Raw genomic sequence first — 22,517 nt, 5'->3', positions numbered from 1 at the left:
TGTTTTAAAACGTAATGTTTTGTAAATATGTAAATATGAATAAGCTATTTTAACGTGAAAAGCAGGTTAAATGTACGTATTGGTAAATGATGATATAATCAGCAACTACTCTAACGTTAGATAGTCTTGGTGCATATGGTCGGTCGCAGTGGCGATCCGTGACTCCACTTCCTGGGAAGCAGGAATTCAAAATACGTGTTCAGCGCTTCACGTGAAATTATGTGCGTCACGCATCATGTCAAAATACGTGCCTGCTGCCTTCGCGTCGAAAGGGTTTTTAATAAAAGAGACGCTCGCGTTCACAAGACACTGCGTTAACACTTAACTCTGATTACACATGAGACTAAGCGAGTATCTAGCAAACGCGAGCGTTTCTTTGATTAAAAACCCGTTCGACGCGTCTGCAGCAGGCACGTATTTTGAAATGACGCGCCACACACATGACTGGCTAAATACATATTTTTCCAAGCTTCGCATTACTGCTTCCACGGAAGAGGAGGCACGGTCGGTCGTTATTATATACAGATCAGATGGAAGCGCACCGCCCCTGTGCGCGCACTAGCTCGAGGGCAGATTAATGTAGGATTTGAGCACCTGACTAAGTAACGGGAAACTGCTGAAACTGCTGATGACTGTATGGACTGGACCCTTTTAATTTAATTGCTAAATATATTAATCAATTGTTATTCAAATTTTTTGTCTTGCTGTCTTTTTTGGAGTTGGAACCGAAGTTACTATCTGTTTTATTTGGCAGTGCTTTTATAGCCTAATGTTTCTGAAGGGTGTTACAGTGAGCTGTCAAACTCTTGTAATTTATTTATTTTGATGCTATTTAAATATATAGAGCCAAACTGACAAAGAAGTGGAAGGGCGCTTAAATTAATTGTTTAGTTGCTTTGCACTGATCAAAAGGTCATATTCAATGTCAATCCACTTTTTATTTTGTGTCTATCGAGAACATTTCTAAAGGTTGCAAAACATTTTTAGACGAACATGAGAAAGTCTTTCTTTAAACGAGGGAAGGTGGTTCCTTGGATAACTAATGTCACGCTATACGGATGCTTGTTTGCGGGTGGGGATTTTGCGCATCAGTGTTTTGCGCAAAGGGATGAGATTGACTGGAGGCACACGAGAAACGTGGCTATAGTGGCCCTCGGTTTCCAAGGTAACTTCAATTACTTCTGGTTACGGGCCTTGGAACGTCGTTTCCCGGGAAGATCGGCTGGCATGATCTTCCGCAAATTGCTTTTGGATCAAACTTTTGCATCACCTTTGGCGACCAGTGTCTTCTACACAGGTAGGCCTACTGAATGTGCAATGTAAGTGTGACATCCTATCAAATTAGGATTCCTATTTACTTACTTGTATAGAGTTTTATGTGGATTACAGGTATTCAGTGCTCTCACCTGAATTTTAAGCGTCTAATCTAATAAAGACTCACTAAAATAGCAGCTTTCCTCCGTTACCGCAGGTTTACAATACAAAAAACAAAATTAGATTTTTGAAAACGTATTAAACCAAAATATATCAGTTATATGCTTTGTTGTTTATTAATTCAATTCTTTTCTCATTATTGAGTTTATTTTTTTACAGGTGTGAGTTTCTTAGAAGGCAAGGAGGACATATTTGCAGACTGGCGAGAAAAGTTTTTTTAACACATACAAGGTACTTAGTCCACAAAAAAGACACAATTGTCCTGATTGGATTTGAGTGTTTTCTGTGGTTGCTGTTGCTAGGCAGTCGCTTACAGGTCGAAATCAAATGAGCTCACCCCAGTGTTTTTATATTTCAGACTGGACTAATGTATTGGCCATTCATGCAGGTAAGAAACAGCATTCTGCATATATCTTTTTAATATAGACATATAATGTGCAATACACATTCCTTTATCTTCTGCTTTGTCAATATTCCTAACTTGCATTCAGCTCCTTTTTACTATTTATGTATGATGAAAGCTTTCTTTTTTCTTTTGTTTTCAGTTTCTGAATTTTGTTTTGATGCCCCTATATCTGAGAACAGCATTCATGGGCTGTTCAGCATTCCTGTGGGCTACATTCTTATGTTTCTCACATCAGAGTGGAGATGGAACAGCAGCAGTGGCTTTAGCCTGGGTCATGGCCCCCAAAAAAGCACTTCTAGCTCGCAGTTCTGGTGAGGAGAAATAATGACATCGTGCCACGCACGAACATGCCTTTGTTGATGGACGGTTCTGTCCTACACTGCTACTACTGTGATTATAAATCTTATTTAAACTTGTCATTATATTCAACTTACTGCTGTTATGAACATGTATACGTTTACTGTATATTTATGCTGAAAAACATTACAGCATTAGGTTTCCATTCAACTCAAATGCCTCATTTGTTTAATTTATTCATATAACAATGCTGTGAAAATGTTTTAAAAGTTAATACTAGGGGTTATGTAAAATAGAAATAACTCCTAAAGATAATAATGGCATGTACCTACTTTGGTTGTATGTGTTGTATTTAACATAAATTCTAATAATCATTTAGTTTAATTATCTAAAATGTCAATATGCTTTTGATTCACATTGAGAATAGTGTCTCTTTTTTAAAGAGAAATGAAGACACATCCATGCATAAGGTTTACATAACACGCTTCAATTCCACATGTTGGATGCAGTTATGCAAAATCTTGTTTAACTTATAAATGGATATGTTATTTATTGTAATTATGTATTATTTGTCACAGTTTACACGTTGTTTATCATGTTTAATAGTTAAGATCTAGCAGTGGTTACATATGTAATTTGAACAGCTTCATGTCAAGCTGCTGTTTAGACAGTGTATAGGTAATGTTTAACATGTTGCAAGACAGATCAACATAGATCATGGGAGATATTGAGGGTGGTTCTGGGTAACTTGTATAAACAGCTTTTCCTGTGCTGATTGTCTATGTGGATTAAGCAGATAACGCGTTTGCTAATCTTTGAAAGGCAGAAATGTCTGCTGTGCACAAGCTGTCTGCCATATATGACAACGGGGAAAAAATCTAAATGTATATCATTTTGCATGTAAGGATTTTAAATGCCTTTGTGTTTTGATTTTAAAATGCTTATTGTAAGACAGGTTGAGAACAAACCCATAACTGTTTTTAAGGTTTCTTGTTAGAATTGTAAAGATAAAATACCCACTATTTTTTCATGACTCAGTATCTGATGGTGCAATTTAGGTATTAGCATTAGGTCTTAGATTAGGTCATTAGGTCTTTTTTACTCCCTGTTTTTAGCACACTCAATATATTAAAGGTCAAATAGCAAAACACAACGATGTCTGTATTTTTATTGCATATATTTGAAAAAAGGCCCTTCAGATCATTAATTATTTATCTAACCTATCAATGCCATGTAATGTCATAAATGTGAATAGCCCTTTGTAGTTAGTGTGCAAAAGAATCCACCCGTAAATTGCCCAGAATATATTATGTGTGTGTGATGTGTGTGACCATGGACCACAAAACCAGGGTCAATTTTTCGAAATTTAGATTTTTACATCATCTGAAAGCTGAATAAATAAGCTTTCTATTGATGCATGGTTTGTTATTGGATAATATCTGGTGGATATACAACCGTTTAAAACTCTGGAATCTGAAAGTGCAAAAAATTTAAATATTGAGAAAATTGCCCTTATATTTTTACGGTAGGAAATTTACACAATATCTTCATGAAACATGATCTTTACTTAATATTCTAATGATTTTTGTCATTAAAAAGAAAAATCTATCATTTTCATCATTCATCATTTTTGGCTATTACTAAAAATGTTCCTGTGCTACTTAAGACTGGCTTTGTGATCCAGGGTCACACATATATATACATATATATATATATATATTTGTATATATATATACATATATATACGTATATATATATATATATATATATATATTTGTCAACATGTGTCCTATGGTGTGACAGCAAAATTTAGAAAACAAACTGTTAATATTACATTATATTTTATATTATTAATATTATCACATAGAAAAGTATGAGATATTTATCTTGCTTGTTGTTGTTTTTTCTATTTTTTTGCCATCAAACAATAGGACACATTTGCATATCTGTCAACTACCCCCATATAAATGATTGAACTCCAAGGTGCCAGAGTGCCTTGTGAGCTATACACAACAAAATACAACATACTATGACGTGTAATGTATGTTTGTGTGTGTGATCCAGATTTTACATAATAAAGAATAGGAAAAAGTTGCTAAATTCAGTCTGTGCTCGAGTGTTGCATTATACACACGGGTTAACAGCGGTATCTGTGTCTAGGTGAGTCTTCCTGTGTAGTTAAGACGCACCCACTGCTCATGCCACTCCCTTCCAGGTGCGTTACTAGAGTTGATAACGGAGAGCTCCTTCCTTGGCTCTGTTACCTGTGCAAACAAACGGAAATCCTTTCAAACTCTTGTTTAAGACGACTTATTGTTCTGGAGAACAATTACACAATCCGCCAAACATCCAAATTCACTAAGATATATTGGAGATGGAGGCAGCGCCCGGTGGTCTCGGGCGATGTTCGTGCGCGTTCTGGCTCGCTGTGGTTTTTGACGTTCTCGGTCTCATCATATTATTGCTGGGCGTGTTTGGCAATTTGTTTTTCTACGATTTTCTTATATATGCAGGCGCCATCATCATTTTTTTGAGTCTCATTTGGTGGGTGTTCTGGTACACGGGTAACATCGAGGTTGCCCCGGAGGAGCTCGAGGATGATGTGGGTTTGTTGAAGAAGGGCAGAGGTTTGGCAGGAGTCGTCAGGAGGTTTTCCAGTCGCCTCTCGAACGGAATAAGGAACTCTTTAAGGAGAAATGGAGTGACCCGAGGTCAAGGTGCAGCGCCCGGTCAGGCCAAGCCCAGAAGAGAAGGTGGTCGTCAAGTACCAGTGGTGTTAGCAATGACCTCCCATGATAATGTGACCAGTGTGTCTGCAACAGTGAGTGGAGAAACCCTCAGAGCAGAATCACAGGCCATATGATCCACCATGTACAGGTTATTACCATTCAGTTACTTTTTTATTATTTTTATTATATCACAAATGTAGTTAATAACAATGCAAAACAAAACAAAATGTTTTGTTTAATGAAAGTTTTTATTTTTAGTTAATTTATAATACTTAACAAGAGAGAAAATTGGTCATACAGGAACAAGGACATTTGAAAGACTTTGAGGAAGTATTTGCATCATAAACAAGGGCAGATAATTCTGTTAAACATCAACCATGAAATCTTAAACAATCTTTGGGAGCCCTACAGTGAAAAACACAATATAGACATTATGTTTTAAAATTGTTTAAAGTACAGTGAAATTCAGCCTTGGTAAAATACAAAATAATGCTTTTACCACCTGATAGGCCTAACATTAAATGTAAGTAAATGTTAATAACAAACATAGAGGGTTGTTCATATACGGAGAGAGAATGTCAAGCCTTTTTAAATGCATGTCAAATGTTTTAACATTTATGTTTTGTGTGTTTTATTTTGACAGGTCACAGAAGAGAATGTTTGTGACAAGAGAATTTTTCAATTTCGTTTTGAATTCTTCCTGTGAAAATGTTAAAAATGTTTGCCTTAGTGTTTTTTATTGAAAACGTTTACAACTGAATTGTATTTTTTACAGTTTTTCTGGTTTGATTGATTATGTGTTTTGTGCTACATACCATTTTGAGCTTATGCACATACAAGAATTGCTATATAACAACATAAATAAAATTGTGTATTTTCCTACATTTGAGTGTGTATGTAAGTATCTGGTTTTATGAAATCGAAACTCTGACATTTGCTCGCTCGCTTTTATTGAATCTTTACAACTCTACTGTACAACCTTTGAACGGCGAAGAGTGTTATTGGGTGGACTTCCTCTTATCTTTGTTTGCTCATACCAATTTAGAATCAGCAGGTGTAAATGAACCAGCAGGTTGGTAAATAGTTTGACAGTAAACTCAGTGACAGTATCAGGTAAATGTGTCAATTAAATGTCAGTTCATTGCAATGTACACATACATTTTAAACTTTCAAGTTTATTTTTCCATAAAAGAAGAAAAGGCCTAACGTTTTTAATTAAAAACATTCAACCTTTTATAAAGTCATTTACATTTCTTTGTATTGTGTTTATATGTGCTATTTTCCCTCTAAATTAAGACAACAAGAAGATCAATCCTGCACGCTACTGCATGCATAGCAAACAAATTTCGATCACATGAAATAAGCAATAAGTCGTCAGGTATATTAAACTGCACTGCGCAGACTGATTGTGATATGACCAGTATCGCGAGATTAATGCGAATGGGGGCTGCTATCAAGCTTTCCTCTCGCGTTACTTTGATGTCATACTCGAATCGTTCTGCGCAACGCCGCATGAAGTCAAACACACCCATTAAGCGAGCTAACTTTCCAAACCACCAGGTGGCAGTATTTGTAATATCGTGCGTACAGTCTGACTACATCCGTGAAAACAACAATACACACAAGAAGAACACACTTCCTGCCGTACTGAGCTCGGCATGGTTGTGCATGTGGCGCATTTAATGTCTCACCTATAATGCGCAGTTCTATTATAGATCGTGTATTAATAAGCATTCTTTGGTAAGATGTGATCGATTAAGCGTCTTATGTATGAATGACATAAAGTGACCATGTTTGTTACCTCGCGTAACGTTAGTCTATAATGAAACTTATCTATTTTGGTCGTACATCTTTTGTTCGTTTCTACTGCAGCGTCACTGACGTGTGTTGTCAGCAGCAATGGTTTACTGAATAAACTGGATTTAGTTAACAAGAGGTGTCGTTATTAACATTTGTGGCGTGTTCTCAGAATAAGAGTATTTGTTATAACGTTGCATAATGGAAGTGGAGCACAGAGATTTCCTCAATTCACCTCCATTGAAGACCGTGCGCTTCGGAGGGAGTATTGCCAGTACATTAGTTAAACTAAAACAGGTGAGTTGTGTCGATTTATAAAATGTGCAATTGTAAGCAGATGCATGTCACTAGGTTTTGTGTTCAGCATGTCCTGACATGTCTGATGTGACTTGCAGGGTGACACAAGTGGCTATGAACTGATAAAGCATCAGCTTTCAGATCCTGATATTAAGGCAAGTAACTTGTTGCGTCTGAGACAAAAGTGCATTAAAAAGTTCATATGATTAGTTTTCTCAGATGTGTATCTTGTAGGAAGCTCAGATTATCAACTGGCTGCAGGAACTCAGGAGCTGTGTTACTCAACTTGGCAAAGATCATGAACAGTTAATCTATGTTGTGTTGGTGAGGGAAACAAATTTTTGTCTTATGATCATCAAACGTCAGGACAGTTATGCTTTACGTATGAAATGTTCGCCCATACAGAGACTGCCGTGCTTCGGACGCAGTCAAGACGTTGCGGAAGAATATCTGGCTTTTCTGAGCAACCTTGTGTCAGCCCAGACTGTTTATCTCAGGCCGTGTCTCAAAAGCGTCATATCTCATTTTACCCCAAGTAGGTTTTTTTGTCGGTGTTAATACTGCACATGGTTCACATTGATCGGATCTGTTACAATACTGTTTTTCTTTGCTTTTTGTCCAGAGAGAATAAGAATCCAAGAAGGAAATGTGGATATTTCAGATTCTGATGACGAAGATGAGAGTGGGTGTTTTTTCTCTACCATTAATGTAACTGTGTGCTTGTAATAATTCAGTTTGTGAAATTGACTTTGTTGATGTACTATTATGGTATCTATAGTGTGAAGTTAAGTTAAATGATCAACCCTAGTGACAGACCACCAGGTCAGGATCCTGTCTATTCAAACCCACCATAACTCATTGTTTCTTTACATACACACAGATCTGCCAAGAATATTAAATCAATGTCATCAAGCCTTGCAGATGATTGTCAAATATGTTCCATCGTAAGTTTTTTAGAAAACCCTAAACACCTTTTCCTTTATGTTTTAAAGCTGCTCTATCACTCTCATCTCTTGTTCTTTCAGAACCAGCCGATTCCTGATGCCAATTCTCTCGGAAAGGTTCCCGTTTGTGCAGAAATCCCCCAGGACACTTGTGAGTTCCTGGGAGACTTCTCATAGGATTTAAATCCCCTACATTATGTGTGATTTTACTGAGGCTGTATCATTTTTCCACATAGGAGTGTTATGTCCACAACCTGTTAAGAGTGACAGTCTATGTACCCGCCCTGAGGAGAGACCTCCTGGAGCTCATCATCAGCAAGATGCTCGCATTAGACGTAAGAGGAATTGTGTTCACTCACTTTTCTTGATGGCTTGTCAGTGACTATTTTTGCAGCTGTTGCTTCAAATATAATGCAGCAGGAGAGTTGATTTTTTTACATGCAGGTTAGTGCACCACGAAGTGAGATTGAAGAAGTGGAAGGTGCTGCGGAGTCTGACGCCGGTGGTGAATCGCGGGATGACTGCCTCTTTAACATGGTGATGAGAGACACTGATTTAAGCAACAAAAAAACTAATGCTGACAATTAAATGACAATTATATCATAAATTGACACCGTTAGGAGTTTTTACTGCTCTTAGGGTATGAAAAACAAGATTTAAACCTTTTTTACACTTATGTTTCGCACATTTACACATTACTAACAACTTTTATAGGATGATGCACCCCTGTAGTGAGTGATATTCAACTATTCCATCAAAACCCATGCAATATGATAAAAATGCTTTTTTTAATAGTTGACCACTGTAGTGAGCACTATTGTAAAAGGGTAACATGCAATGGCATATGTGTAACCCATAATATTCATTAACAATTTCTTGTGTTTTATTATTCATTTAGGATGAGGAAGAAGACTTGCCACTGGATTCATCTCGACCTGTAGATGAAGCTGAAATGGCCCATCCTGTGGCAGAGAGACTGGACACACTAATGACCGTCTTGGTGGCTTACATTAAAGACATATGCCATGTTGATGGTAAGCACATAGAAATAAAGAATTAAAAAAACTACCTGTCAGTTTTAAAATATAGAATTGTGAGTTGTGTTTTTTAAGCGGAGCTACATTGAGTCCTGGAAGTGAAGAAAATACCAATATGAGTACTGATTGTATTTTGGAATTTGTGTGGATGATCCTCATTATGTTAGAATATACAGGAACAGGAAATAAATACTGAAACTATTTAATTAGTTATAACAAAATTTAATAATTATAATAAAATTACTTTTCTCACATTGCCTAGTGTCTAAGAATTGCTGCAAAAATGCGAATCTTTAAAAATATAAAGGTTTTATTGAATGCTGTGTGTGAATCAACTAGATTGAGTTTTTGTCATGCATTAATGTTCACTATTGTGAAGAGTTATACAGTATATATAGAAAATTCCACACTCATATTCAGGAAAATATGTGTAAATTACACAGATATTTATTTTGTCTTTTTGAATCCATTTAGGCTCTTTGGATATTGAGAAAACCAAAGCACTGTACAAAGACCTGCTGTGTGTGTTTGATAAAGTGGTGCTTCCCACTCACGCTTCCTGTCATGTGCAGTTCCTCATGTTCTACCTGTGCAGCTTTCGCTTGGTAAGTTCCCATTTCTCATGCTAAACATCAGAGCTTGACATGAAAACCTAAGGAAGTGCACTTTTATCACAGCTCATCATAGACACCAGTTGATTTTGTTCTTGTACATATTTGGTTGCTTGTTATGTCAAAAATGGCATGCCTAAAGCTACACAAGCAGCAACTTGAGATGTGTTTTTGTGTTTCTTTAGGGTTTGGCAGAAGCCTTTTTAGATCATTTATGGAAACAGTTTCAGAGCCCCTCACAGCCGCCCGTGCTTAGGCAGGCTGCTGCTGGATACATGGGCAGCTTCATGGCAAGAGCCAAGTTTCTTCCAGTATCGTACGTGTCTCATCTTGTTTTGACTAAATTTACTTTTTTTTTTTACATTATTAGAATAACAAGTAAGTTGTTGACATTTATGGCACTTGCTATGTGAACACAAAAATCAATCATTTTCTAAATCAATATTATAATTATTGCATAAATATGACACGAAACCATACAGTTCCCTACAAATCTGAAATATTAAAGAAGAAATATTATTGCACAGAGTTTAATATTTAACAATTTCTCTAGGCAGGGGTCTATGCTTATGCTTATAATTAAATACGAATCCCTCTTTGTTGTTATTCGGTTGATAAAAGTGATTTAAATTTGATCGTTTTCTGTATATCAGAGCTTGCGTTATAGAGCTTCCTGTCTTCCACAGAACAGTGAAGGCCTGTCTGGACCTGTTGGTTCACTGGCTGCACCTTTACATTGACAGTCAAGACTCAGGATCCAAAGCATTCTGTGATGTCAATCTGCACAGCCCCTTTTATACAGCCTGTCAGGCCGTGTTCTACACGCTGATCTTCAGACACAATGCTATTCTGGAGGGCAACATGAAGAAAGGTCAGTGCACATGGACTTTGCCGGTTTAAACCTGAAACTGGAGATGCATCAGTCATTGTGAAGATGCTCTGATCGTTTTCTTCATTGTTCGCATTCTGTTTTTGCAGGGTTGGCGTACCTGCAGGGTTTAAATCTAGAGCGCATAGTGATGTGCCATTTCAACCCCCTGAGGGTCTGTCTGCCTGCCGTCACCAACATGTTTGCAGCCATCACCAGGTACAGTACAGGAGAGATCTTTCATCATATTACACGCCTTTATGGGATGAATGAAAGGCTGACAAATGAAGGCTATTTCACCCATCTGTTGGCAGGAAGTATCAGCTGGTGTTCTGTTACACCATCATCGAGCGCAACAGCCGTCACGTGCTGCCTGTGGTAAGGAGTTCAGTGGGCGGCAGCTCCGTGTCCGCTGACGTAAACCCTCTGGATACGTTCTTCCCTTTCGATCCATATCTCCTGAAAAGGTGCTTTGAGCCTCATGTCAATAATGTTATTCTCAGTACTGAGTAATGAATCAGTTGACTAACCATGTTTTTATTTGTCAACAGGTCTGGGAAAGTTATTGAGCCCATCTACCAGGTGTGGGAGGAGCCATCTGACTGTGTGATGGATGTACCGAAGAAAAATGTTAAAAAGGTGGTGACCTGTCTGAAGTTGAATTTTGTTCTTATAGGACATCAAGCTTGTCTTTTTCAAAAGATGAAAATCTAAACCACTTTTGAGTTGTGAGGTGCTCATCTTGGTATTTTTAAGTCTGATGATCTCTTCATGTCACCTCACAGGGGTCCGTGGAGGATGAGGATGATTTTCTACATGGAGAGACTCCTAAAGGAGACACAATAATGGGCATGACTCCAGGCTCTTATGACTCTCACCTACACAGTCCACGGAGCGTAGGTTCTCCCCCCATCTCCTTCCTGCAGCGGCCATTCTGAACCACTGTTGTAATATTCGGCCGGTCGCAGATGAGCGGTAAAGGCCAACGTCATATCGTGTGGGGGCGCTCAAGGAGCATCTGTGCTTGTGTTAGCACAGATCAACTGAAACTGTATTTTAAAAGACCCTGACACACCAGTTTTACTGACCTCTGCGTGTCAGTAGTTTTTCTAAACCCTCCATCACACTTTAAGACTGCATCGCAGAATACAACTTTATCTTTTGCACACTTTTGCCGAATTATTCTGGTCAGAATAAAGAAACGCAGGCGGTTTTTCAAGGAGAAACTGACTGTATAGAAATTGTATAAATATTATCACTTGGACTCTTAGGTTATGTCAGTTGATATTTGTAATATTTTCAGTTCATTCTGAAGTGCATTAATTGGATAGACCTCATTTCACTTTCGGTAGAAAGTAATATAGAGTGGGCCCTATGTTTTAAGCTTAAGTTCGTAGCATAAAATGTCCCTCTCTTTACAACATATTCAGCAACAAAACCTTTTGAAATGTGTTTTGGTTTATTCTGTAAAAATCATAAACTCAAGCTATGCTTCATTGTGTTGTGAACCTCACAATTGTGATACATTTACAATTTCTTAGTAGGATAAACATGTAAAGAATGGTTGAAATGTTACTATTTATATTAAAATATGGCTATTTTGATTGTTGATTGTGACATTTCTATTTAAAGTCCCCATGAACCGAAAGTTGTGATCGTTTTTGCTTCCGTATTTTGACATTTCTGAGTAAAATGGAATTTCGAATGAGAGAAATAGTGGTCGTGGCTTGTGTTTTTTTCACTGCGATTTGATTGGATGTATAAAAACGTCTTGGTTACGGATGTAACCTCAGTTCCCTGATGGAGGGAACGAGATGTTGTGTCGAGCCGACAGATGGGGTTCGTCCTTGAGAACCAATCGCTTCTGACTTCTTAGAAAAGGCGAATGAAATTGGCGAATGAAATTTGCATGCCGGACTCCACCCCTGGATATCCGGGTATAAAAGGGAGACGGCGTGCTTCATTCATTCACCTTTGTTCTGAAGAGCCTGAGACCTCTCACGACTGCTGCAGTGGGCAGCACGTGTTGTGGCAAGAAGGACACAATGTCTCGTTCCCTCCATCAGGGAACTGAGGTTACATCCGTAACCAAGACGTTCCCTTTCTGTCGGTCTCTCGACGTTGTGTCGAGCCGACAGATGGGGTTCCTATGGAAAACGCCACAACACTGTGCCCTGTCACAATCTCTAGTGAAGCGACGGTGACTGGCCTGGGCGTGTCAGCCGTGAGCGCTACCGCGATATTGTAACCTACCAGTGGGTAGGTAGGGGGTCCCAGAGCTTTTCTTGAAAGGTGGGAAGACCCCTGCCTTAGGCCTCACAGGCGGCGGCCTTGTTTCTCTAACAGTGAGAAGCCGCCTGGTACCGTAAGGCCACTGGGTAAGCGCTACTTCCTCAAATGGGGGATGCGCTACAGAGACCACTTCCTACCGCAGGGAGGAGTTTAGTGGAGATGCCAACATGGTCTCACCGTTAGGGGAGAACTCATGGGAGGAATGTGCGGACTGAAGGAGTTAACCGCAAGGTGGAGGTCCACCTAGGGAAGGTCATGGGTTACCAAGGTGGGAACCAATCATGAGGATACATCAGACGGAACCGCCCTGCTGGGGGGTTACAACGTCCGGTAGCACTAGGTCCGGTTAGAGCTATGTTGTGGATAACTCTATCGGTACCCGGCCTAAGGGGCAGGGCAGGGCAGGGCTGCTCTGCCCAGCCCGCCCGCAGGAGGTGCTTGCTTAGTGATGGATGGAGTGCCTGTTCTTCACCCAGTGGGGGAAGAAGGGAGGATAATTTAGTACGCTGACCCACCTAGAAGAAAGGGGGGAAGGTACTGTCATAGGCGTACACCCTACCGGCCGCCGGTCTTGCCTGATGCCCTGCAAGACTCGAGCTGATACCGGTTTTATGCAGAGGCTGTAGGACCTCGCAAAGGTGATGGGTGTAGCCCAACCCGCAGCTCTGCAGATGTCTGCCAGAGAGGCGCCTCGAGCCAGTGCCCACGAGGAGGCTATACTCCGTGTGGAGAGAGCTCTCACCCAGTGGGCGCGGGCAAACTTAGGACAGGTACGCCGTAGTGACGGCGTCCATGATCCAGTGCGCCAATCTCTGTTTGAGACCGCTCTCCCCTTCTGCTGATCTCCAAAACAGACAAAGAGCTGCTCAGAGCTCCTGCGGCTCTGCGTGCGGTCCAAGCAGAGGCGCAATGCGCGTACTGGACACAACACGGATGGGGTTGGGTCTTCCTCCCCGGTGGGGAGCGCCTGTAAGTTCACCACCTGGTGTTCTAGGCTATCTGTGGACACGGAGAATGCTTGTAGGTCCACTACCCTCTTGAGCGCCATCCGGAGAGTCGTCTTCATCGTGAGGTGAGAAAGAGCGGCATCTCCGAGGGGCTCCAGGACTGCATCAAGGTCGCAAGAGGGTACGGAGCGGGGGTGAGGTGGTAGCCTTCCCGCGCCCCTTAGGAACCAAATGATCAGGTTGTGCTGTCCTAGAGACTTACCAGCAACTGAGTCGTGATGAGCGGCAATAGCGGCTACATACACGTTCAGTGTGGAAGGGGAGAGATTACTCTCGAGTCTCCGGAAGGACAGCACGTTCCCGATCGAGCAACTCCGCGGGTCTTCTCTTCGAGAAGAGCACCAGGATGAGAAGAGGCACCACTTACAGGCGTATAGCCACCTAGTGGCCAGGGCCCTAGCCTGAGTGATGGTCTTAACCGCCGCAGGGGGTAGGCCACTCAGGATCTCCTTGTCCCGTCCAGGGGCCAGACATGGAGGTTCCAGAGGTCTGGCCTGGGATGCCATAACGTGCCCTTCCCCTGGGAAAGCAGGTCCTTCATCAAGGGAATCGGCCAGGGGGGAGCTGTCGTCAAGAGCATTAGCTCCGAGAACCAAGTCCGGTTGGGCCAGTATGGTGCAACTAGTACACTTGATGCTCCTCTTCCCTGACCTTGCACAGGGTCTGTGCAATGAGGCTCACTGGGGGGAAGGCGTACTTCCGCTTGTCCCCCTGCCAGCTGTGCACTAGAGCATCCGTGCCGAGGGGGGCCTCGGATGGGAAGTACCCTAGCGGGCAATGGGTGGTGTCCAGGGAGGCAAACAGGTCTACCTGAGCCCACCCGAACTGTACCCAATGAGCTGGACTGTGTGGGGGTGGAGTCGCCACTCTCCGCGAGGCGTCAACTGACGAGAGAGCGCATCGGCTGTCTGGTTCAGGTGGCCTGGGATGTGTGGCTCGCAGGGATCTGCTCACCTGCGGACTCCACAGGAGGAGGCGTCGGGCGAGTCATGTTAGCTGCCGTGAGCGAACGCCACCCTGGCGGTTTATATACGCTACCGCAGTTGTGCTGTCCGACCGGACCAGCATGTGCTTGTTCTGCACGAGAGGTTGTAGCCCCTTCAGTGCGGGTAGCACATCCAACTCGAGAGGGACCCCTGTCCGTAGAATGGTCAGTGAAGACCAGGGGTTAGGGTGCGTTGGCAGAGAGGCGTAATCACCATCCGCCTGCTGCCGGTGTGCCACGCTCTTCAGGGAACTCGACTCTGTAGCCAGTGTTGTAGCGGTCTCATGTGCATCAACCCGAGGGGTATCACCCCCGCCGAGGATGCCATGTGCCCAGGAGCCTCTGAATTTGTTTCAGTGGGACCGCTGACTGCTTGAAATATTCCAGGCAGTTCAACACTGACTGAGCACGCTCTGTAGTCAGTCGCGCTGTAATGGAGACAGAGTTGAGTTCCATACCAAGAACGAGGATGCTCTGCACAAGGGAGAGCTTGCTCTTTTCTCGGTTGACCTGTGGTCCCAATCGATCTAGGTGCCGAAGCACTAGGTCCCTGTGTGTACATAACAGATCTCGCGAGTGTGTCAAATGAGCCATTTGTTGAGATAGTTTAGTACCCGCACACCTCTCTCCCTGAGCGGGCAGCTTCCACGATCTTCGTGAAGTCTCGTGGGGACAGGGACAGACCGAAAGGGAGGACTCTGTACTAATATGCCCGACCTTCGAAAGTTGAACCATAGGAACGGGCGATGACGAGGGAGAATCGAGACATGAAAGTAAGCATCCTTCAGGTTGATTGCCATGAACCAATCTTGACATCTGATAGATGCCAGGATGCGCTTCTGCGTGAGCATCCTGAACGGCAGCTTGAGTAGGTGCCTGTTCATGGTACGCAGATCTAGCAACCCCCTTTTTGGGGACGATGAAGTACGGGCTGTAAAACCCGTTGAACATCTCGGCTAGAGGGATGAGCACGATCGCTTCCTCTCCAGAGGGGTGGCGACCTCGGCCCGAAGCATGGGAGCATCCTTGCCTTTGACTGAGGTTTGAGAGGATGCCCCAAAACTTGGGCGGGCGTCTGGGGAGTTGGACTGCGTAGCCGAGACGGATCGTATCCCGTAGTCACCGTGACGGTTTGGGAAGCCTTGTCAGGCTCCCAGGGACCGATACAGGGAGGCTAGGGGTACGTTCTGCTTCATCTACCTCCCGGGGGGTGGTTTCGATGGCCGGCAGTGCGGATCCCTCGCCGTGGGGGGGCCCCCGGAGAGGAGATCGGCTCTGCTGTTTTACCTGCCTGGCGATGATGTAGCACAACGCACCATCGATTGAGAGTGCTTAGGCTGATGATTATCCTCGACATTGGGTCTCGCCTCAACGTTGAGTTGCCGAACACCATCGTGTAGAGGGTGAGAGCGGCTGTGATAATACCCAGACGATGATGTAGCACAACGCACCGTCGATTGAGAGTGCTTAGGCTGCTGATTATCCTCGACATTGGGTCTCGCCGTGACGCAACATCGAGTTGCCGAACACCGTCGTGTAGAGGGTGTGAGCGGCTGTGATAAACACCCAGAGAGAGAGAAAACTCTTAGAAGTGGGCTGTTGATCGACCAACCAGCGATGGAATGTCTGGGGTCGGGCCAGAAGTTATTCTTGATTTCCCTAGGGACTTCCCATGAGGGCCGCTTCGGCTTCTGCCGTGGCTGCTGACGGGGGTGGTGGTCTCCTCTTTGATGTCTTCTTCCAGGGGGCCGCCTGAGTGGGGGGCGCCGAAACCGGAAGGCGTCGAAGAGGACCAGGGCTGCTGGGAAGCAGACTGTGCACGGGATCTCGACGGCCAGAGGGCGGCCGAATCGCGGCGGGGGAGGATATGCTTGATATCCTCTGTCTGCTTCTTTACTGTCGAGAACTGCGGCTCGACAGTATCACCAAACAGCCCCCCCTTGCGAGATGGTGTCGAGAAAGCGGACTTTCTCGGCATTACTCATCTGTGCAAGGTTCAGCCAGAGGTGTCTCTCCTGGACCACAAGTGTGGACATCGCCCGACCCAGGGCCCGCACGGTCACCTTGGTCACCCGTAGAGCGAGGTCGGTGACGGCGCGGAGTTCCTGCATAAGTGCTGGGCCGGTCTTACCCTCGTGGAGCTCTCTCAACGCCTTGGCCTGATGGACCTGCAGGATGGCCAAGTGTGGAGAGAGGGGACAGCTTGGCCCGCAGCAGAGTAAGCTCTCGACACCTAAGATGCCGAAAAACCTACATGCTTTGGACGGGAGTCTAGGTCGAGCCCCTGGGGGACATCGACGTATCCTCTAGCTGCCCCACCATCGAGGGAAGAAAGGGCGATGGAACTAGTTGACGTGCACACGCCGAAAGGGGGCTTTCCAGGTCGTACTAAGTTCCTCATGCACTTCCGGGAAAACACTGCACTGGGGGCGAGTGCGGCTTGGAGCTGCTCTCAAACCCGAGGTACCATGTATCCAGCTGCGAGCGTTGGGAGAGGCAGTGCAGTGCACTGCAACCCAATGCCGGCGGCCTGGGAAAGCATGGCTGACATTTCCACGTCCGCTTCTTCCTGGGCTCGACCCCCCGAGGGAGGAAGCTCCGAGGAATCGTCGGAGTCCGATGCCAATAAGTCACCCTCCGATGCTGCAACGGACATCTCATCATCACGCACCGTTTCCGAATACGTGGTTGAGGAACAAGATGGTGGGACCGTCTCATGGGGAACGGTCAGACGAGCGAGACGAGGTGCGAACGGTCGGCGAGCCGGTGGCTGACGGATTACCGCTCACAGTAATCCTTTATATCACCCTCGCTGCTTGCCGTAGCGGATGGCAGGGCCGTAGCCACTGCTGTCACGGAACGGGAAGCAGACGAGGTGGTGGCTGAGTCCCGTGGGAGCACAGCCACCCGTGACGGCTGCCCCAGCGTACTGGAAGCAGTCCTCATGTCCGTCCCCCTCCTCGATGAGTGTGTTGCACTCACGAGAACAGCGGGACATGCCACACTGGAGAAATTAGCTCTTTTAGAGAAAAAACTCGAACACTTCTGGAACCGCCGATACGCCCAGGGGAAGTTGCCGCAGGTAGGGACAGTCCGCTGCACCACGTCGTAGAACCAGCAGTCTTGTAGTTGCTATCTTGTAGTGAAGTCTGTTGATCATGAGCGAAGGCTCCGAAGAACAAAAGGTGAATGAATGTTTATACCCAGATATCCGGGGGCGGAGTCCGGCATGCAAATTTAATTCGCCAATTTCATTGGCCTTTTCTAAGAAGTCGGAAGCGATTGGTTCTCAAGGACGAACCCCAGAAAGGGAACAACCGTTGCATTTTGAAATGTAACTGGTAGCAGACTGATAGTTGAAGGGGAGGAGTCATCTGAGGTGGATAGTCGCTAGAGTTGGAAGTGCATTTTCAGATTATGAGGGCACATGAATATTAAAAAGAGAATGACCCACATTGATAAGCTATATACAATAAACACTGCAATATTTCATGAAAATATTTTATTATTTCACTGTGACTTTATATCATTTTTGCCTTAGAGTTATAACAAACAAAATGTGTAGTTACTGCACATAATATTTCCTTATAATAAAAAAAGAAAATGCACAACACACATTTGTTCTGACTTTAATAAAAACATAAAAAGATATTTAGGCCACACATGATGCAAACTAGTTGAATCACAGGACTATGTCAGCATTTTCAGAGCATGTGCCCGTTATATAAAGTTCCACCTAAATCCTCGATAATGAACAATATCACTTTATTACACATTGATATAAGTGAGTGCACATCCTATATTCCAAAATAAAACAGTCGAGTACAATAGGTATGAGGATAGTAATCTGAACCCTGTGCATTGTTTAGCTGAATAGATCCATTCGGGACAGAACGCTGCAATATGACCTCCATTGCCTCATGGTGCTATGACAACCAAGATCTTTCCAGAACAATCGGTGCAGTCACGTGGACAACCGAGAAGCAAAGCATAGGGGATCTCCCCAAAGGAACGGACATACTGGATAGTAACAGAATAGAAGCTGGATGATTTTGGACTAACCTGCATTGCAAACGTGACAGATGACATCATCAGCAAAGACGTGAAGGGAGGTCAAAGGGTTTGACTGCGAGATTTACAAGGTTCATAACAGAAACCGCGCACATATTTACACGCAAGCACATCTATGTCTGAATAGTAAAAGATTTGGACTCAAAATATAAAATCTTCAAAGCATCATAAGCACTTCTCAGAACAGATACAAATAATCATCATATCAAATGATTAAGATTACTAACATGTACTGTATTTTACACCTAACTGTAATAGAGAGGTCAGCTTCACAGCCACATGTTTTTCTTTAATGGGAAAATGTACTGAAACATCATCTTATGAAATGAGTATCAGAAAGTTTCCTTGTCTTTTGAAATACTGCAAATTCATCTTCATAATTGTGCGCAGTACCGAGTTCATCTGCTTAAGTGAAATGTTGCGCATGGCACATGGTGATGATTTGTACGGTATTCAGAATAAATTCACCTCTGTTTATATATGTACTGTGTTTGACTTCTGTTTAAACAATATGACAATGAGTTACGCTACAGGTTAAATCTGTACACGAAGGAGTCGGTTTGACCAGTAGAGATATCTTTACCGGCTCTGCTATTGCTTGAATCCAACAAAAAACTGAACACTTGAACAAAAAGGAAAACTTCAGTCTCTTATTTTCCAGTTTTCTTTTAGTTCAGTCTTGATGTTCTGAGAATCCTTCCAGTCTTCGTCCATCCCAGATCCTCTACTGAAACCCTGCTGCAGGAGCTCAGAGGAGAGGAGGCTGTGGCCAGTGAATGACACTACAGGAGAAAAACCAAACAAAAAAAATGTAAATGCATCAATAAGAATAATATTTTGAATAAATTATAACCACACCTACTGTAGGAAGAAAGACAGACTTAAAGGGACAGTTCACCCCAAAATAAAAATTCTGTCATCATTTACTCACCCTCAAGTTGTTCCAAATCCGTATAAATGTATTTCTTCTGATAAACACTAAGAAAGATATTTGAAAGAATGCTTATATCTAAACAGTTCTTGGCCACCATTGACTATCATAGTATGAAAAATGTAGTCAAATGTGCCCCAGAACTGCTTTCCTACATTCTTCGAAATATCTTCTTTTGTGTTCATCAGAACAAAGAAATGTATAATTTTGAAAAAACTTGAGGGTAAGAAAATGTAGGCACAACTTTCATTTTTGGGTGAACTATTCCTTTAAAGGATTCACCATAAAGGCAATAAATATGACACAAAGCAATCAAAGGAGAAATCCCAAAATTTGTCTGACTGCAAAACCCTACAGAGTGCATGGGCTTAAAAAGGAGTCATGAGCTTCAGTGGTTTCAAAACTCCTTGTCAAACTGAGAGACTTTGCGAGGGCAGCGGTTATCCGGAGGAGTTTTATGACAGTAAAATAAACATTGGCTGGAGCTAAACAGCGCTGACAGCAGCAGTGAAGAGAAACGCTGATTGTCTCATAACCCAACAATAACATTCACTCACTCTGAATCACAGTCCTCCCCAGCCTTCACGCCGCTTCCCTCCATACACTGCGGTAATGCTGCAAAACACAACATTGCAGATGTGATACAACCCAAAGTATAGAAACAGTCCTAAGCCTCGCGAACCGATGAGGTGATGGCATTACATAAGTCGCGCCACACTTGAACTGATCAGATAAGTTTCGAGTTTTGTGTCGGTTGCTTACAGTGGGTTATGATCTAGTGTGCATTATGTCATGTAGTTCATTCACACTCACTGTGATCCTCAGTGCAAAGTGAGCGGACACCATCCACAAGCTCTTTGGCCTCAGCTGCGAGCTGGCAGGCGGGGTCAGGGATGGGTGAGGGCGTGTCTGGAACGTCAGTCGCCGGAAATGCTCGTGGGCTCCTGTAGGACAAAGAGGTGATGCCATGTGTGTCATGATGTCACTGGAGGTTAGAAGTACTGCTAATATATTGTGTTCGAGCAGAGGAACTCACCCGCTTTCTATCCCAAACAAGCTGGTGCTGGTGAGAACGTTGTGGACATTCTGTTGAAACAATTGTCATTTAAACCTTTTAACACTTCTTTACTATTTATATCTATAAAGGCAATCTATATATATATATATATATATTTGGACACGTAATGCATTTAAAATTCTGTTAATGACACATAAGATTCCATTGGATAACATTAGATGACCGGAACATGTTCTTAGTTCATGTTATAAATTATACTTGTATGTACCTACTATGCTAGGATATCTGTGTGACTGACATCTACAGTAGAAGCCAAAAGTGAAGTCCACCTTTGGAAAAGCTCTTTGTTTCAAAATATTATTAAAGATGTCAAAAACATGTTCTATGTGTGCTGCATAGTTCATACTGTAGTGGGGTGTAAGCTGAAGCTCATCTTTGAGAGCAATTCATATAAGTTTAACAAGTAAAACTATACACAACACATTGCACAAAGCTTATTGTAAATCAAGACCTAATAGAATGGCTACAAAATATTACTACAAGAGAGGATCAACAAAATATTAATAACATTCACATTTACACATTTGGCAGACGCGTTTGTCTAAAGTGACTTACATTGCATTATACTATACATTTGTTTCTAAGTATGTGCAGATAATAACAGATACAGCTGTGGACAATGTTTTTGTATATTAGAATAAAACCCACATTGCTTAAATGCTAGTTTGCTTTTTTGCCCCAAAAAGTTTAGCATTTTAACCACAGGGGACATTTAAAGCAAATATTCCCTCTGGACACAACCTTTGTCCACTACTGGAATAAAAATGGTCTAATTGAAAAATGTTTATTTAAGGTTTTCAAATCCTTTCTGGGGCCACTACATATTGGAAACCTTATTCACATTTTTAACCCTTTCATGCATGAATTATGGCAACTTTGGGCAGGATTTCCTACGTGTTTTTATTTCTCTTAGAGCATGAAAAACAAGATTTTATCTTTTTTTCTACATCTGAATAGGTGACAGCGTATAGAATAATGTACTAATGTCCCGTGTCGCGATTGATGTGCACATATGCCATCAAAGCTCATGCAAATGCAAGACTTTGAATAGCTGTCCACTGCAGTGACCTCTATGCTTGATAAACCACACGTATATTACCTGGGCAAACCCAATGAGCTTCTTGTTGGATATCTCCAGGTGTTTTCTGGTCAGTTCAGATTTTCTCAACTGGCTGTCAATGATGGTGAGCCTCCTGCTGAGATCCATCACATCCTCCTGTGCAGAAAACACCCTTGAAAACAGCTTCATCTAAACACAAGTATCATCCAACCCACAAAAATATGCTTTTTTCATGATGAAAGAGAAATGTTTACTTTGGTAGCGCCCAGGCTCCTCTGATTCTTTCCGGCTAGCTGGTTCTTTAGATCTTTGATTTCAGCCTCCAGAAGGTGAATGACCTCTTCATAGTCCTGTTCAGCACTGTTCGTCTGTCTCTGAACGGCTTCTGCTACCTGCAGTTTACTCTTCAAAGACTTGTTCTCCTCCACTGTGGCTGTTGCCTTCTGTGACATCCACACAAGCATAAAGAAGAGTATAAACAAATCAAAATAAATGTATAAAACATATAATAAATAAAAAAACAAAAACATTATTTCTTTTGTAAAGGACCTAACATGTAAAGTACTGTGTATGTTTATAAATCACATTTCTGTATGAAGAGGGGCATGATTATACACATTTTTTATGTTTTTTCTATAATAATAAATTAACATTAGCTTGAATCCCAGATTTG

The 22,517-nt window shown here is 42.6% G+C and overlaps 4 protein-coding genes across 11 annotated transcripts in view; 3 read left to right on the top strand and 1 right to left on the bottom strand.

Moving 5' to 3' along the window:
• Positions 1–527: 527 nt before the first annotated feature.
• mpv17l (MPV17 mitochondrial membrane protein like) lies at positions 528–3,262 on the top strand. Its single transcript, XM_057346528.1, is given in 5 exon segments — positions 528–1,297; positions 1,594–1,646; positions 1,648–1,665; positions 1,793–1,822; positions 1,980–3,262. Coding segments are annotated over 5 exon segments (591 nt in total). The 5' UTR covers positions 528–993; the 3' UTR covers positions 2,166–3,262.
• Positions 3,263–4,356: 1,094 nt separating this feature from the next.
• si:dkeyp-72e1.6 (transmembrane protein 238-like) lies at positions 4,357–5,750 on the top strand. The gene is made up of 2 exons (XM_057345877.1): positions 4,357–5,014; positions 5,510–5,750. Exon 1 carries the CDS (start codon positions 4,512–4,514, stop codon positions 4,998–5,000), a length of 489 nt encoding a protein of 162 aa, XP_057201860.1. The 5' UTR covers positions 4,357–4,511; the 3' UTR covers positions 5,001–5,014; positions 5,510–5,750.
• Positions 5,751–6,482: 732 nt separating this feature from the next.
• Positions 6,483–12,096, top strand: rrn3 (RRN3 homolog, RNA polymerase I transcription factor). The gene is made up of 17 exons (XM_057345876.1): positions 6,483–6,960; positions 7,059–7,115; positions 7,195–7,284; positions 7,366–7,495; positions 7,583–7,642; positions 7,841–7,904; positions 7,986–8,055; positions 8,141–8,239; positions 8,349–8,441; positions 8,803–8,938; positions 9,416–9,546; positions 9,738–9,868; positions 10,239–10,423; positions 10,531–10,639; positions 10,735–10,887; positions 10,972–11,059; positions 11,206–12,096. The coding sequence occupies exons 1-17, from the start codon at positions 6,865–6,867 to the stop codon at positions 11,356–11,358; spliced, it is 1,845 nt and encodes a 614-aa protein (XP_057201859.1). The 5' UTR covers positions 6,483–6,864; the 3' UTR covers positions 11,359–12,096.
• Positions 12,097–13,149: 1,053 nt separating this feature from the next.
• si:dkeyp-72e1.9 (syntaxin-binding protein 4) overlaps positions 13,150–22,517 on the bottom strand; it is a 49,541-nt gene continuing 40,173 nt past the window's right edge. For all 8 annotated transcript variants that reach the window (XM_057345870.1, XM_057345873.1, XM_057345872.1 and 5 more), the window contains 6 exons: positions 22,099–22,287; positions 21,884–22,000; positions 20,743–20,792; positions 20,520–20,650; positions 20,264–20,321; positions 13,150–19,557 (listed from right to left, as the gene is read on the bottom strand). In XM_057345870.1, coding sequence (XP_057201853.1) covers positions 19,524–19,557; positions 20,264–20,321; positions 20,520–20,650; positions 20,743–20,792; positions 21,884–22,000; positions 22,099–22,287 — 579 coding nt within the window. In that variant the 3' untranslated portion in view covers positions 13,150–19,523. The remainder of the gene's footprint in view (positions 19,558–20,263; positions 20,322–20,519; positions 20,651–20,742; positions 20,793–21,883; positions 22,001–22,098; positions 22,288–22,517) is intronic.

Source organism: Triplophysa rosa, linkage group LG11 (assembly GCF_024868665.1).
Source record: "Triplophysa rosa linkage group LG11, Trosa_1v2, whole genome shotgun sequence".
Classification (NCBI taxonomy): domain Eukaryota; kingdom Metazoa; phylum Chordata; class Actinopteri; order Cypriniformes; family Nemacheilidae; genus Triplophysa; species Triplophysa rosa.
Note: the sequence above shows the minus strand (reverse complement) of the source record. Positions and strands in the feature narration are given on the sequence as shown.